Source organism: Heloderma suspectum, chromosome 13, assembly GCF_057233095.1.
Source record: "Heloderma suspectum isolate Gila_16-S chromosome 13, 16-S_ref, whole genome shotgun sequence".
In the NCBI taxonomy this organism is placed as follows: Eukaryota; Metazoa; Chordata; class Lepidosauria; order Squamata; family Helodermatidae; genus Heloderma; species Heloderma suspectum.
The window spans coordinates 28,066,633-28,082,128 of record NC_139470.1 but is presented as its reverse complement, the minus strand read 5'-3'; the positions used below and the strand labels follow the sequence as shown (position 1 = coordinate 28,082,128).

Genomic DNA, 15,496 nt, shown 5'->3' with positions numbered 1-15,496 from the left:
TTGCAGGACATCGACTTCAATACAGACGACGAACTGGATGCTTACATTGAGGACCTGATCACTAGGGGAGACTGAGTGACCAAGATTCCAGCAGTGGTGTGAAATCGGCAAGGATTCACTTTCTGCGTCCTCTGGGACATTGAAACGTATAGAGGGAGCAGCCCAGGCCGACATGCGGAGGTGTGGCCTGGGATGTTAGAGACTGTGTACTGTATTAGCGGTGTATTGGTGTACAACTTGTTTGTATTACTTTTTTTTATAACAGAACAAGCAATGGTGCTGCTGGAAGGTTTTTAACCTTTTGTTTATAAATATTTTGTAAAAACAAAACAAAACAAAAGGCCACCCACGAGGCATTGCTTGGTAGTGTGGAAGGACTTACCCTGCTGCTTTTGTCGGGTTCAGCGAGGAGGGATTGTGCTCATCGTTGCACTGGAGCGCCTGTGACTAGCTGGGAGCACAAGAGCAGGCTTAGCAATCTGTTGTTCGGCTGCCTCTTTGCCAGAAGGAGGTGAAAACAAATGTAAACTGCAGCCAGGGAAAGCCCTTGTGCACCAGTGGAGGAGCAAATCTCTGGCTACAGAGGGCGCTGTAGCTCAGCCAAAAGAGAGCTTGAAGCTGGGCCTAGGGCTGTTGCAGGAGCCCGAGAGTGGGGTAGAGTCTGGTGGACTCCCCCTTGCTTGGCCTCCTGGACCCCGTTTGCCGTGACGCTGCACACTTCCCAGGGCAAGCACTGAACAGGCCATGAGTTCCCAGCGGCTGCTCGTCCCCTTGCCAAGCTGCTATTTTGCGAAAAAACGGCGGCTTGGCGTTTTCCGTGAAAGTAACATTGCATAAACGGCGGCTGTGAAGGGGCCATTTGTGCAACATTACAGATGTAAATGGTCCATTTATATCTGTAACGTTGCGTACATGGCCCCTTTACAGCCGCCATTTATGCAACATATTTATGGAAAAACCCAAGCTGCCATTTTTATGCAAAATGGCAGCTTGTTAAGGGGACAGGTGGCTGCTGAGCCATCCAGTGGCTCGTGCAGTGTGGCAAGCAGGGACAGGCAGCAGCAGCTCAGCGAGCACCCAGCGCGGATGGACAGAGGTAAGTCCATCCATCCCTAGCTGGGCCTTCTGACTTGCGCTGATGCTGTAAGAACACCAAACAGCATTTTAAACTTAGGTGCACTGTTGGACCATAAGTGTGACAGCTCTTGAATTATAAGCTTCAACTAGCAGGTTTTCCATGTTAGGATGCCTGGGATGTGGGGTCCTAATTCATCTGCCGAGAGCCTCAACACTTCTTCTGTGGTTTACAAGGACAAAGAACTGGAGAGGGGTGGAGTTCTCCAATCCAGCTACCTTCTTTCTCTGAGTGTGGGGAACAGCCATAACTTAGTAGCAGAGTTGATGACAGCCTTCCGTAAGTTGGTCCCCTCCAGAGGTATTACACTACAACTCCCAGCACACACATCCCTCAGCCTGTGGGTGCTGGGAGTTGTAGTTCAACACATGGAGCACCAGTTGGGGAAGACGGGCTTAGGCGTATGCTTCCAGCACCTGCCGTTAAAGGTGATGGGGCTGGGAATAACTTGAGGCTTGAGACCTTGGGACTGCTCCAGTTGCTTCAGGTAGCCGGTTCTGACTTGGTAGATGGCAGCTTTATATGTTCAGAGCGACTTTAGGTCACGCCTTGTTTGCAAGTAGACTAATGCCACAAGTGCTGAGGTGAAGACACGGTGCAAGGCTAAAGGACTAGTTTCCAGTACTGCCCTGACCTTGCAGAACCTTTGTAAGAATGGATGAGACATTAGCAAACTAACGGTTGCATTAATAAAGTCAGCAATTCAGTGTGTCACTTCAAGTCAGATTTAATGGGATTGCTGAATGGTCACATGGATCAGTGTACATCGTTACAGTGAAATGATCTCTCAAAAAGGGTGTTGGTGGTGGGGTGGGGGAGATGTCTTGATGATTGCCAGTAGGCATGCTTTTTCTTTACAAGCTACTGTCCCAACACATAAATCGCTGGACAAGGAGGCCTTTTACAGCAAAACACAGCTGACTGTGAAGTCTCTCAATAACATGAGAACTCAATAGGATTCAGGGAAAATTTTGAACTCAAAAGATAGTCTCAGCATTTGCTTCTTCTTTAAAAAATATATATATAAACATCAGCTATTAGCCAAAAAATAGGAAAGGAGACTCTGTCTCAGAGGAGTAGCCAGCAAATGTACAAGGATTGCAAACGAAGCTGAACCTGCAGCTGCTAGAAGCATCTAAGGAACATTAGGAAAAAATAATCTCTTCCCCAGTGCTGATTAAGACAGTGACAACACTTAGTAGCAGTTCCCAGAGGGACCATCCACAAGAAGGGAAATGGGATGTTTTCCCTTTATATAGAATTGTGCAGAGACTTTAACCTTCAGACGGATGCTTCCTGCAGAGATGCTGATGCAGTCATGCTGTTAAGGTGGATAAAAACAAGACCATCACCTGTGCCTTGGGCTAACTAAAGAAATGGAGTTGCTGTGAACCTTTGAAGTGTCAGAATTGGTTCCCACGGGCTCGCATGAACGGGGGGCGGGGGGGAGCAGCTTGTTCTCATCTCCCATAACTTGTTCTCTGACACATGTGAGTAGGCTATTTATTCCACAAGCAGATTTTTAGGGCAAGTTGTTTCTGAGGGTACCCCCCAGGGCTCAACTCTGACTTCATTTAGAGTTGTCAGGTTTCTTCATTTGAGATGTTCCCCGAGTTAGTATGATAATTTAGGATTTCTATACATGTTTGTATTTCCATTCAAGGCAAGTGGTAGCCTGGGACATGATTATGATTATTTATTCCATTTGTATCCCACTTTTTTTCTCTCATGGAACTCAAGGCAGCGCGTGTGGGTTCCAGGCCCTCCTCTGGGGTGCAGATCAGGCCCAGAGCTGCTTAGCTTCAGCAAGGGTGCTGCCTCACATGCCAAGGGACCTTAAGATGCCACAAGGTGCTGATCAAAGAACAGACTGTTTCCAATCAGGTATAACAGATAGTGGAGGGGAGGTAGGGTTTAGATAGGTTCATTTAAAACAAGCGGGGACCCTTATTCGGTCCAAGGGTCACATTTCCTCATGAGAAACCTTCTGGGCTCTGTATGCCAAAGGTAGCTAGAGCCAAAGCCACACACATCCCACCCCAAAAGTGCACACACCCATTTATGAGCAGCCATCTAAACCACCTCCCCTGTGGCAATTAGGAAGGTTTCGATGATTGGAATCCCCCAAACCCGGAGGTTTTTGATCATCCTATGCAGGGCAGGAGGAGTGACGGAGGCAATCGTCACCTCCCCATCCAGCGACAGCACTTCAGAAGGGGAGGGGAGGAGGCTGGAGAGGCCTCAGGACAGCTCGTATCCTGGCCTCATCAGTCTCCTCCACTCCCTGCCCGCTGAAATGCCCGCCTTTTCTCCTCTCTGAGGTTGCTTTTTCAACCATGGAGGGCAGCCGGCACAGTTCTTCCCATGCCAGCTGCAAGGGGGCAGGTGAGGGAGGGGTGGATCATCGGCTCCCCCTTTGATCAAGGAACCCAAAATATTCCATGGCTCCTCAGACAATGTCTGGGGGGCAGAGGAGTGCTCCCTTAGAAAATGACCTAAGCCTAATTGATGCACACTGTGTGAGTGTGATAGAGAGTTTATAGGGTGGCATGCAGGGAAGATTAACCCGGCCCATGCCAGCTGCTGCCACCCTGAAAGTAGCAGGGAGGGGGCTGCATGGCAATTAGGCTTCAGGGTAAGGCCCCATTTGTGCATATGGGATCTGTTTTCTATGCCTAAGTGCCATGCAGGATGGCACAGTTTGGGAGTGTATGGGGAGGGGAGGAATGAGCCCTCAAGCTCATTCCCCATAAAGCCCTAACAGCTGCTTCCTGCAGGAAAGGACAGGGCCTCCCCAAAGTCCACAAAACATCCTTCGCTTTTACGTGGGGCTCAATTATTGCTGTAGGCGGGTGCATAGGGAGACCACAAATTAAAGGTCTCTCTCCCCATCCCCAATCACTTGTTGACTGAATCCCTTCTGCTGGACGTTTCCCAGCTGGGCCTTGCTGCGAAGGCATTCCCTCCCCTTCCATCATCCCCAGTGCTACCCCGTTTCATGGTGGCTGCTGCATGCAGCCAAAGAGGTACACCTGCTTAGATGATTAACCGATGGAAAAAACCCTGGACAGAGCAGCAAATGAAACAATCCATTGTGCAAACAGCAAGCTTCCCCAGAACCTGGACTCCATGGCAGTGCCTTCTGGAGGTATCCCCCCACCCCACACCGCTGTTGCGTGCCGCCCCCGATCACAGCAACCCCCTGTGGAGCTAGAGGCATCTCTGGCCCCCGCCAGGCATCTGTGCGTGCCTCGCCATTTAGTTTTCTCTTGAAGATGAGCAGAGATGCTGCCCCTCCTCCTCCCAGCTCTGCAGCTGTCCAGGAGCACCCCTTTCCCCCACAACTGGCAAGAAAACCTCAGCTGCTGCTGTTCTATCCCATGCCAGGAAGGGAGCCAAGGAAGATGGGCGGCCCAAGGGGGCTGCCAAGTTTGCACTGCGCTTGGACACTGGGGCCTTGTTGGCTGCCTCTTGATTCTGGCATTCCACCTCCGCTCCCTTGGGAAGATGCTACTTGAAGGAGAAAGCAGCATGCAGGTGTCTGATAGGACAGGCTTCCCAGGGAAAGTGCACAACAGCACTGCTCTGTGTGGTCTTGTCATGTGCCCATCCTTTGGCAGCTCCAGCCAGCTGCCCTCCCTCCCCCCCACCCCGGGCTGCTTGTGTTTTCTGAACTCCTCCTGCGATACCCACATAATGGGCCCAGACACTGGCGAGGAGAGTGTGTTCCTAATAACCTCCAGGGGAGAGCTGTCTTATGTCTGTTGCAGCAAAAACACTTGCAGTGCATGGATATATTTTAGTCATGTTATTGTCGTCAAAATCAGAAACACTTAAGATGCACTGGACCTGCTTCAGATGAGTCCTACGAACTTCACCTCACAGGCAAATGTTCTGTGGTTTGCTGCTGATTCTAAGGTGTAGCTAAGCCAAAACCACACACTCGGCACCAGTTGTATTTTGTAGCTCTTCGTGGCTTCTGTGCATCACACACATGCTCTCTGCGGCTGCACAGAGCCTCGATTCGGGAAGCTTCTATTTGGCGGGAACCCATCCCCTGCACATGTCCCTAGCGGGTTCCCGCTTATTCCCTCAGTTCTTTTTTGACCGCCATTGCATGGGCCTCAGGGAAAGCTCTCTCGCTGTTGCGCTGTTAAAATAGCTTGTTTTTCTTCTTGTATCAAGAGTATTTCTATCTGTCTCCTTGTTAATTTATTATTTTTTGAGACTTTCACGATCACCCTCATGGATATATGGCCCTCAGGGCCCCCTTTCGAAAGTTCACCCACTGGGGTAAAACTGCTTCCCTCAGATGGGCACTCTCTCTGCCTGTTCTGCCTTGGGGAGGGGCACGTTGTTGAGGCTTGCCCTCATTGTAACGCCTTCTCGAAGCAAGCGAGAAGAAACGGGTCAGATCAGCTAAAGGCCGCACTTTGGAAAAGGATGCTAGAATCAGTAGAGGAGCCAAAAGATAGGGCTCACACGCCAGTTTCATCCTCGCATCACCCGCCTGCCGTGCAGGAGCCTGCTCCAGTGTTGGGGTCATCATCCCCTCGCGCCAAACTCCACTGGGTACCCAAGATCCCCCTCCCACTTAAAGAGACAAAAGGTAGCATGGTTCTAATTAACAATGTAGAACAAATCACGTTTATTAACATCCAAAACATGAGATGAAACCATGGCATACATGTTTACAAGACCACCAGTCCCGTACATTACCCATTCCAGCTTTCTGCTAGCAGGTGACACCCTCTTGCGTCCCTGCCTGCCCTCAGCTATTCATACTTCCTCCCCATGTATCCTAGTAGCGATTGCACATTCTCAACTTCTTCATCACTTGTTATATCCTTGTGCTTTTCTCCAAACACCTCTCTCTCTACTTTCCTGAGCTCTTCTGTAACTTTCCAGACCAGTCTGCATGTATGCTAACTTAAGCTCCACTGTTGTTATGTTGCTGCGGGCCTTTATTCCTTCTGACCTAATGCCTGGGCTGGCTGGGAATGATGGGAATTGCAGTTGAACACATCTGGAGGGCACTAGGTTGGGGAAGGCTGGCGTAGAGTCCATATCATCTAGGAACACTTTTTGGGTGTCCCTCAGGGTGGAGTTTACCTGCGGATGGTGCAAATATTGGGTGGTGCCAAACCAAGGCGGCTTTCAATTTCTTATCTGATGCACCATAGCATGAATAAGGAACTACAATCAGGGCCAGAAATACTGGAACAAGGATAACTGTTTTGGCAGTTGGCCTCCGTACACCACCACACTGAGGCTGAAAGGAAACACACCCAGATGGGAGCGAAGCCATGGCTTTCAGCTGTAATTCAAGGGGTTTGACAAAAGTGGGGCACTAACCATTCAGGAAGGACAGCCAGTGGCATACACACACACCCATCATTGGTGGCTCATAAGTAACGGAACGAATGGCTGACAAGCAGCTGCATGGCCAGGTGTGGCCTGTTTCCTGGGTGCCCCATGACCCATCAAGCAGATAAAAGACCTGGAGGTGGTTCTGAGTGTTACATTTGCATTTGATAGCTGTTCACTGGAACCCGCAATATGAGGTCCAAAGAGCTGTCCAAGAGAGTGAAGGAGTCCATCACTAGGCTGAGGAAACAAAAATCCATTAGAGAGATAGCAGAAACAGTGGGAGTGGCCAATTCAACAGTTTGGAACATCCTGAAAAAGAAGGAATTACCTGGCAAGCTCAGCAACAGCAAAAGGCCTAGAAGACCACGGAAGACAAGTAAAGTAGATGACCGCAGAATGCTGCTCATGGTGAAGAGGAACCCTTTCACAACATCTAGCCAGGTCAAGAACACTCTAGAGGAGGTAGGCATGTCATTGTCAACATCTACAGTCAAGAGACGGCTTTATGAATGTAAATACAGAGGCTTCACAACAAGGTGCAAACCACTGGTAACGCTCAAGAACAGAAAGGCCAGATTAGCCTTTGCCAGCAAGCACCTAAAAAAGCCTGCCCAGTTCTGGAATAAGATTCTTTGGACTGATGAAACCAAGATTAACTTGTACCAGAATGATGGGAAGAGAAAAGTATGGAGAAGGAAAGGAACAGCTCATGATCCAAAGCATACCACATCATCTGTCAAACATAGTGGAGGCAGTGTTACGGCATGGGCAAGTCTAGCTGCTAATGGAGCCGGGTCACTGGTGTTTACTGATGACCTGACTGCTGATACAAGCAGCAGGAAGTGTACAGGGCTATACTTTCTGCTCAGATTCAGCCGAATGCTGCCAAACTGATAGGATGCCGCTTCATATTGCAGATGGATAATTACCCAAAACATACAGCAAAAGCTACCCAAGGGTTTCTGAAGGCAAAGAAGTGGGATGTTCTTCAATGGCCAAGTCAGTCACCGGATCTCAACCCAACAGAGCATGCTTTTCACTTACTGAAGACAAGACTGAAGGCAGAAAGACCCACAAACAAGCAGCAGCTGAAGGCAGCTGCAGTAAAGGCCTGGCAAAGCATCTCGAGGGAGGAAACTCAGCATGTGGTCATGTCCATGAGTTCCAGACTTCAGGCAGTCATTGACTGCAAAGGATTTTCATCCAGGTACTAAAGGTGATCCTTAAGTTTGAAATGATGTTGGTTTATTCCATTACTTATGAGCCACCAACGATGGGGGGGGGGGTATGCCACTGGCCGTCCCTCCTGAATGGTTAGTGCCCCACTTCTGTCAAGCCGCTTCAATCACAGCAGAAAGTCCTGACTTTGCTCCCATCTGGGTATGTTTCCTTTCAATTTCAGTGGTGGTGTACAGAGGCCAACTGCCAAAACAGTTATCCTTGTTCTGATATTTCTGGCCCTGACTGTATATTAACATCGCCTCTGCAGCCCAAAGTAAGCGGTGAGCTACAGCATAGTTTTCATGATGTTTACAGAAAGGTATGCTTCAAAAGCTCTTGCAGGGAAGGGCATGACACTTGACCTCATGGAAGCCAAAAGCCTGATCCAAGATATTTTAGGCAGATTTGTCAAAATTTGGGCAATTTTGAGGCAGGAAATTTGAATGGTGATACCTCCTCCTCATCCTGCTTTCTGTTAGGCTTCTGCAGGAGAACTTCTCTGGGGCTGTACTCTGTCGTGGTAGCCCCATGAACGTGACAACCCAGTGTGCAGCTATTGTAAAAAGGAAAAATTCATGGACATAGGGACTAAAAATAAAACTGCCAATATCATACTGCATTTAAACTAGAACCTAGTTTATGAAGTTTATGAAGCCAAACGATGGGAGATTCAGGACAGGTAAAAGGAAAGACTTCGCACAGTGCATGAACTGTGGAATTCTCTACCACAGGGTGTAGTGGTTGCCACCAATTTGGATGGCTTTACAAGGGGATTTAAAAAATTCATGGAGGATAAGATTTTCGATGGCTACTGATACTGATGGCTATATGCTACCTCCAGGATCAGAGGCAGCATGCCTATGTACACCAGCTACTGGGGAACATGGGCAGGAGGGTGCTGTTGCACTCGTGTCCTGCTTGTGGGTTTCCCTCAGGCAGCTGGTTGGCCACTGTTGTGAACAGTGCTGGACTAGATGGACCCTTGGTCTGATCCAGCAGGGCTCTTAAGCTCTTATTATAGGAGGCCTGACTCTCTGCTTATAGATGGTATCTGGCCTGCCCAAATCATTTTTTCATTTAACTACTATAGGAACATAGGAAGCTGCCTTATACCAAGTCAGACCCTGGGTCCATCTAGCCTGGCATTGTCAGCTGGCAGCAACTCTCCAGGGTTTCAGGCAGGGGTTTTTCCTGCCCTACCTGGAGATGCCAGGGATTGAACCAGGGAGTTTCTGCATCCAAAGCAGGTAGGTGCTCTGTTACTAAGCCATGGCCCCTCTCGGCCAGCTCCTGTCCATTTCAATAACGCTTGCATAAGAATGTTTCTTGGTCGCTCATGCCCACATTAACCTGTTTCTTTTATGCCATGGGGGGGGCATACCCCTCCAAATTTAAAAATCCTTTCACTTAGAAAATTAGCACGTCAAGGAGAAGCGTTCTAACCTAGCCTTCTCCCAGACATGCTGCTAGTTTTCTATATGCAGGAGTTCCCCACCATCACCCCCATAGAAGAGTATTTCATCATGTTAGTCTGAAATGGTGCAGACACAGGCGGTAGGCTAGTGGAGTCAAATGGCAGGGTCAGGGCCAAATCTGGTTCCAATCCAGCCCTCAGGGGTTCCCCAAATCACACCCCATACCCCGGCCCCACCCCCTTTCTCCTGACTACCAATCATTTGGTCATTTTCTGGGTTTTGTGCAGTTTTCCCCCTATTCTAAATGGTTGAAATGCTTCTAAATGGTTGAAATGCTAAAATGCTTACTGACTCGCAGTCAGACCGTTAAACTAAAATATGGTGTTTTTTCTGATATTTTTTTGTCCTGACCCTTTGCCCCCATCCACCACTGGAATGCAGCCCCCGAGACTATCTACTGAATTGGGCCCTTGGGCTGAAAGAGGTTCCACACCCCTGCAGTAGGCCCCCTGTGGGCCTCGGTCATGCATTGGCCCCCTACCACAGTGTCTTCTGTTCTGCTACACCATCCTCCACAGCTGCTGAGTCCAGTCGCTTGCTGCACTTTGGGTTTGCAGGGAGCTTGTGTCCCACCCAGTTCCAACACTCTTCCCCTTGGCCTGCTTCCAATGCTGCCAAATGCACCCCTTCCCCACGAACCCTGATGCTCTTCTTCTTTTTTAAATTATTTGTCTTATAACACACACTTCCACACCAGTGGGACGCTGCTTTTAACCTCTAGTGAGCAGAGGAGCAGGCACAGGCTAGTCTAGAACAATCAGAAAGCTAGACACAAAAAGGGAAAAGAGGCTATGGAAGGACAAGACTCTCCAGTGGTGGTGACCTGCAAGGTGTGTGCAATGTTTGTTTTCTTGCCTGAGAACAGCATGGCCTACACCTGCAACAAGTGCAAACTGATCATGCTGCTGGAAGAAAAAGTAAGTGGACTGGAGCGGCGACTGTCGACCCTCCGGGGAATAAGAGAACACGAAGAGTTCTTGAGAGTTCTTGGACAGAACGGTGGAACTACAGCAGCAAAGTGAAGACCAGAAGCTTGAAGAGCAACAGCAAGCTGAAGCAGAAGTGGGAAATGCTGAGGTGAGGAAAAATGCAGTAGAGGATACTCCTTGGAAAAGGGTGACAGTTAGGAGAAGAAGAACTAGACGCCACTCTGCACCAGTGGAAGCAGTGGAGCTATGGAACTGATTCCAGATACTTGAGGATGAGACTGGAGGACAGCCTGCAGAGGAAGAATCACAGGGGAACCTGCATGAGAGTGAGCAAGAGGCTGAAAGTCAGTCAAGCAGAGGCGATGAAACCCAGGCCTACAAGAAGAAGAAGAGAAGAGTGGTAGTAGTGGGAGACTCCTTGCTGCATGGGATTGAGACCCAAGTATGTTGCGAAGTCCCATGGACTCGCCAGGTATGTTGTCTCCCAGGGGTTTTCTCATCCATCCTTCCAGTAGTCAGAAGAGGGGTAGAAAGGGAAAGAAAAATACTCCGGGTGAATGACTGGCTACGAAGGTGGTGCCGGCATGAGAGATTTGGATTCTGGGACCACGGGCTATACTTCCTGGAAGATGGGCTGTTGGCAAGGGACAGGTTGCACCTCACAAAGGATGGGAAGAATGTGTTTGGCCACAGCATGAAGAACTTCATCAGGAGGGCTTTAAAGTGAATCCTACGGGGAAGGGAGATGTAAAGTTGGGGGTAACAATGGACGAAGGCTCATGCACCACAACGGAGAGAACAGCTCTAATAGCGCCCAATAATAGTCTTCAGAAACATGTAGGAAGAAAGCCAGACTATGAAGCACATGGTCTTCGATGTCTGTATACTAATGCCCTGAGTATGGGAAACAAACAGAACAAACTTGAACTCTTAATACAAGAGGGAAATTATGACTTGATAGGTATAACTGAGACTTGGTGGGATGACTCTCAGGACTGGAATACAGCAATTGAAGGATATAACTTATTCAAAAAGAACAGGAGGAACAGAAAGGGAGGTGGGGTTGCACTGTATGTGAAAAATACATATCTCTGCACAGAAATACAGGAGGATGAGCTTGGTAGCCCCATCGAGAGCATCTGGATCAAAATAAATGAAGCAAAGAATAAAAGGAACCTGGTGGTTGGAGTCTACTACCGGCCACCCAATCAAGGAGAAGACGAAGATGAAACTTTTGAAAAGCAAATAGCCAATGTTTCAAGGAAGCATGATGTAGTAGTAATGGGAGACTTCCATTTCCCCGATATTTGTTGGGAGGCAAATTCTGCAAAACATGGCCCCTCCAGGAAATTCCTGACTTGTGTGGTGGATAACTTCCTCCTACAGAAAGTAGAGGAAGGAACTAGAGGATCGGCTATCCTTGACTTGATCCTAACCAACAGAGATGACTTAGTGGATAAAGTAGCAGTTACAGGAACTCTGGGGGAAAGCAGCCATGTTTGAGTTCTTGGTTCTAAGGGAAGCAAAAGCCGAGTGTAGTCAAATGTGTACCCTGGATTTTAGGAAAGCTGATTTTAATAAAATCAGAACAATGATCAGTAAAGTCCCATGGCAAGCGACGCTAACGAGAAAAGGAGTCCAAGATGGGTGGGAGCTTTTAAAAAAGGAAATTCTCAAGGCACAATGACAAACAATTCCAACAAGAAGAAAGGGTGGAAGACAACAGAAGAAAGCAGTGTGGCTTCACAAAAAGCTTAGAGATGACATGAAAACAAAAAAAGACACATATAGGAAGTTGAAAGAAGGCCAAGCAACAAAGGAAGAGTCCAGGCAGGTAGCACAGAATTGCAGGGATGGCATCAGGAAGGCTAAAGCTGAGAACGAGCTGAGGTTAGCGAGGGATGCTAAAAACAACAAAAAGGCCTTCTTCAGCTACGTGCATAGTAAAAGGCAGAGGAAAGAAATGGTGGTTCAGCTATTAAATAAGGATGGCAAAATAACAGATGACAAAGAAAAGGCAGAAGTGCTGAATTCCTACTTTGGCTCAGTCTTCTCCCAAACGACGGTCTATGACCCCCCTGGCAAAGGCGAAGTACAGGCTGAAGGTGCAGGATTGCAGCTTGAGATCGATAGGCATATGGTCAAGGAACACCTAATTACTTTGAATGAGCTCAAATCTCCAGGGCCAGATGAACTGCATCCTAGAGTAATGAACTGGCAGAAGAACTCTCAGAACTGCTGTCTATTCTCTTTGAGAAATCACGGAGGACGGGGGAAGTGCCAGATGACTGGAGGAGGGCTAATGTGGTCCCTATCTTCCAAAAGGGTAAAAAGGAGGAACCTGGGAACTACAGACCAGTCAGCCTGACATCAATCCCTGGGAAAATTCTGGAGCAGATGATAAAGCAATCCATCTGGAAGCACCTTGAAAACAATGCCGTGATTCCTCGAAGCTAACATGGATTTGTCAAGAACAAATCCTGCCAGACAAAACTGATCTCCGTTTTTGATCAGGTAACCTCCCTTGTGAACTGTGGGAATGCTGTGGACATCATATACCTCGACTTCAGCAAAGCTTTCGACAAAGTGCCCCATGATATCCTGATGAGCAAACTAGCTCAAAGTGGGAAACAACCATCTGGTGGATCCACAGTCAGCTACAGAATCGGACTCAAAGAGTACTTCTCAATGGGATCTTCTCAAACTGAGGAGAGGTAACGAGTGGGGTACCGCAGGGCTCAGTCCTGGGCCCAGTGCTCTTCAACATTTTTATTAAGGACTTGGAGGAGGAGGTGCAGGGAATGCTGATCAAATTTGCAGATGACACAAAATGGGGCGGGATAGCTAATACTTTGGAAGACAGAAACAAAATTCAAAGTGATCTGGATAGACTGGAGCACTGGGCAGAAAACAACAGAATGACATTTCATAGGGATAAATGCCAAGCTCTGCACCTAGGAAAAAGGAACCAAATGCACAGTTACAAGATGGGGGATACGTGGCTCAACAACACTACAAGTGAGAAAGATCTTGGAATTGTTGTCTATCACAAGCTGAATATGAGCCAACAATGTGATGTGGCTGCAAAAAGGCAAATGCTCTTTTGGGCTGCATTAATAGAAGCATAGCTTCCAAATCCCGGGAACTACTAGTCCCCCTCTACTCAGCACTGGTTAGGCCTCATCTGGAGTACTGTGTCCAGTTCTGGGCACCGCACTTGAAGAAGGATGCAGACAAGCTGGAGAGGGTTCAGAGGAGGGCAACAAAGATGATCAGGGGACTGGAAACAAAACCCTATGAGGAGAGACTGAAAGAACTGGGCATGTTTAGCCTTGAGAAGAGAAGACTGAGGGGAGATAGGATAGCGCTCTTCAAGTCCTTGAAAGGTTGTCCCAGAGAGGAAGGCCAGGATCTCTTCTCGATCATCCCAGAGTGCAGGACATGGAATCATGGGCTCAAGTGACAGGAAGCCAGATTCCGGCTGAACATCAGGAGAAACATCCTGACTGTTAGAGCAATATGATAATGGTGCCCATGATCTAGGGAGGTGGTGGGCTCTCCCACACTGGAGGCCTTCAAGATGAGGCTGGACAGCCACCTGCCAGGGATGCTCTGACTTGGATTCCTGCAGTGAGCAGGGGGTTGGACTCGGTGGCCTTGTAGGCCCCTTCCAACCCTACTATTCTATGATTCTATGATTATCCCGTTACAATCTCCCCCTCATTTACAAGCCTTTATCTTCCTTTTCCCTTTGATGGGAGGGGGCTTGTCAACACCACACCTTCCCTTCCTCCTGCAAGCTTGCAAACGCACCCTGACTTTGTCTCTTGCTCAAGAACAGCTTGGAGAGATGAGGCCACAGAGCAGGCGGTCCACTTCGCTCAGTGCTATCTGCTCTGACTGGCTCTCGAAAGCCTCAGGCAGGGTTACTGTTCCCAGCCCTCGAGGGTAACACCTTCATCAGGGGTAGATTATTAGCCTGTTACAGCAAAAGCAGCAAAGAAACTTTGGGCACCCTAAGTCCTTCTCAGTCAATCGGTCCCAAACCACAGGTGAATCCAAAAATCTTATTTACTTACTTAGGTTGCAATCCTATGCATGGTTAGACAGAAAGAAGTCCTACAACTCCCAGCATTCCCTAGCCAGCATGGCTGGGGAATTCTGGGAGTTATAGGACTTTTTCCTGTCTAAAGGGTTGCACCCTTATTTACTTACTTACTTGTTCTTATATTTATATCCCACCTTTTTTCCTTCAGGGAACTCAGGGCAGCTTACATGATCCTCCTCCTCTGCACTTTATCCTCACAACAACCCTGTGAGGTAGGTTACTCTGATAGTCGGTGACTGACCCAGAGTCCCCCAGTGAGCTTCATGGCAGAGTGGAGACTAGAACCCGGGTCTCCCCAGTCCAACACTCTAATCACTATGCTGCACCACACTGGGTCTCATCTTTCTGGGACGAGCTTCTTATCTTTCACTGGGCCGACATCACACCATGGCTGTTGTGCGGCCCACTTAAGAGACAGACTCCCTCCCTGTATGACTCAGTCTTCGTCACCCTGGAGCCCTCCAGAAGTGTTGGACCACAACTCCCACCATCCCCAGCCAGCACAGATGATGGGAGGTGGCATTCCTGCACATGTAATTTTCCAGGCACAGCCCTCTGACATCGTACATTTGCTGCAGCTGCTGGAAGGCAGAAAGGGCTTCTTCTCACTTCCAAAGCCCTGCCCTGCCTCAGAATACATCATTCTTGCTGCTGAGGGCAGAAGGGAGAAGGAGGATTTGAAGCCAGGGGAGAGGAAGGCAGCAGGCAAAATGGTCCCAGCAGCAGCCTGGGGTGCAAGCGCGCTACCTCGTGGGCTCGGGCCAGGTGGAGAGACGCCGAAGGGTGGGTGAGTGGTGGCGCTCGCTGCACAAATGGCTGAAGGGGCCTCATTGAGGTGGGACGGGGAAGTTCAGCCTTCCACAACCTGGCGCCCTCCAGATGTGATGGACTACAACTCCCAGCATCACAGGCCATGCTGGCTGAGGATGCTGGGAGCTGTAGTCCCACACATAGAATCATAGAATAGTAGGGTCGGAAGGGGCCTATAAGACCATCGAGTCCAACCCCAAGTCAAAGCATCCCTGACAGATGGCTCTCCAGCCTCGTCTTGAATGCCTCCAGCATGGGAGAGCCCACCACCTCTCTAGGTAACTGGTTCCATTGTCATACTGCTCTAACGGTCAGGAGGTTTTTCCTGATGTTCAGCCGGAATCTGGCTTCCTGTCACTTGAGCCCATGATTCCGTGTCCTGCACTCTGGGATGATCGAGAAGAGATCCTGGCCTTCCTCTCTGGGACAACCTTTCAAGTACTTGAAG

At 48.9% G+C, this 15,496-nt stretch overlaps 1 protein-coding gene across 7 annotated transcripts in view; it reads left to right on the top strand.

Annotated features, from left to right (window-relative positions):
• The window catches only part of MORC2 (MORC family CW-type zinc finger 2), an 82,158-nt gene extending 80,309 nt beyond the window's left edge, over positions 1-1,849 (top strand). For 6 of the 7 annotated variants that reach the window (XM_084819509.1, XM_084819506.1, XM_084819511.1 and 3 more), the window contains one exon: positions 7-1,849. In XM_084819509.1, the coding sequence (XP_084675635.1) occupies positions 7-75 (69 nt within the window). In that variant the 3' untranslated portion in view covers positions 76-1,849. The remainder of the gene's footprint in view (positions 1-6) is intronic. The other variant, XR_014785713.1, reaches the window with a different exon arrangement.
• The last annotated feature ends 13,647 nt before the right edge of the window (positions 1,850-15,496 follow it).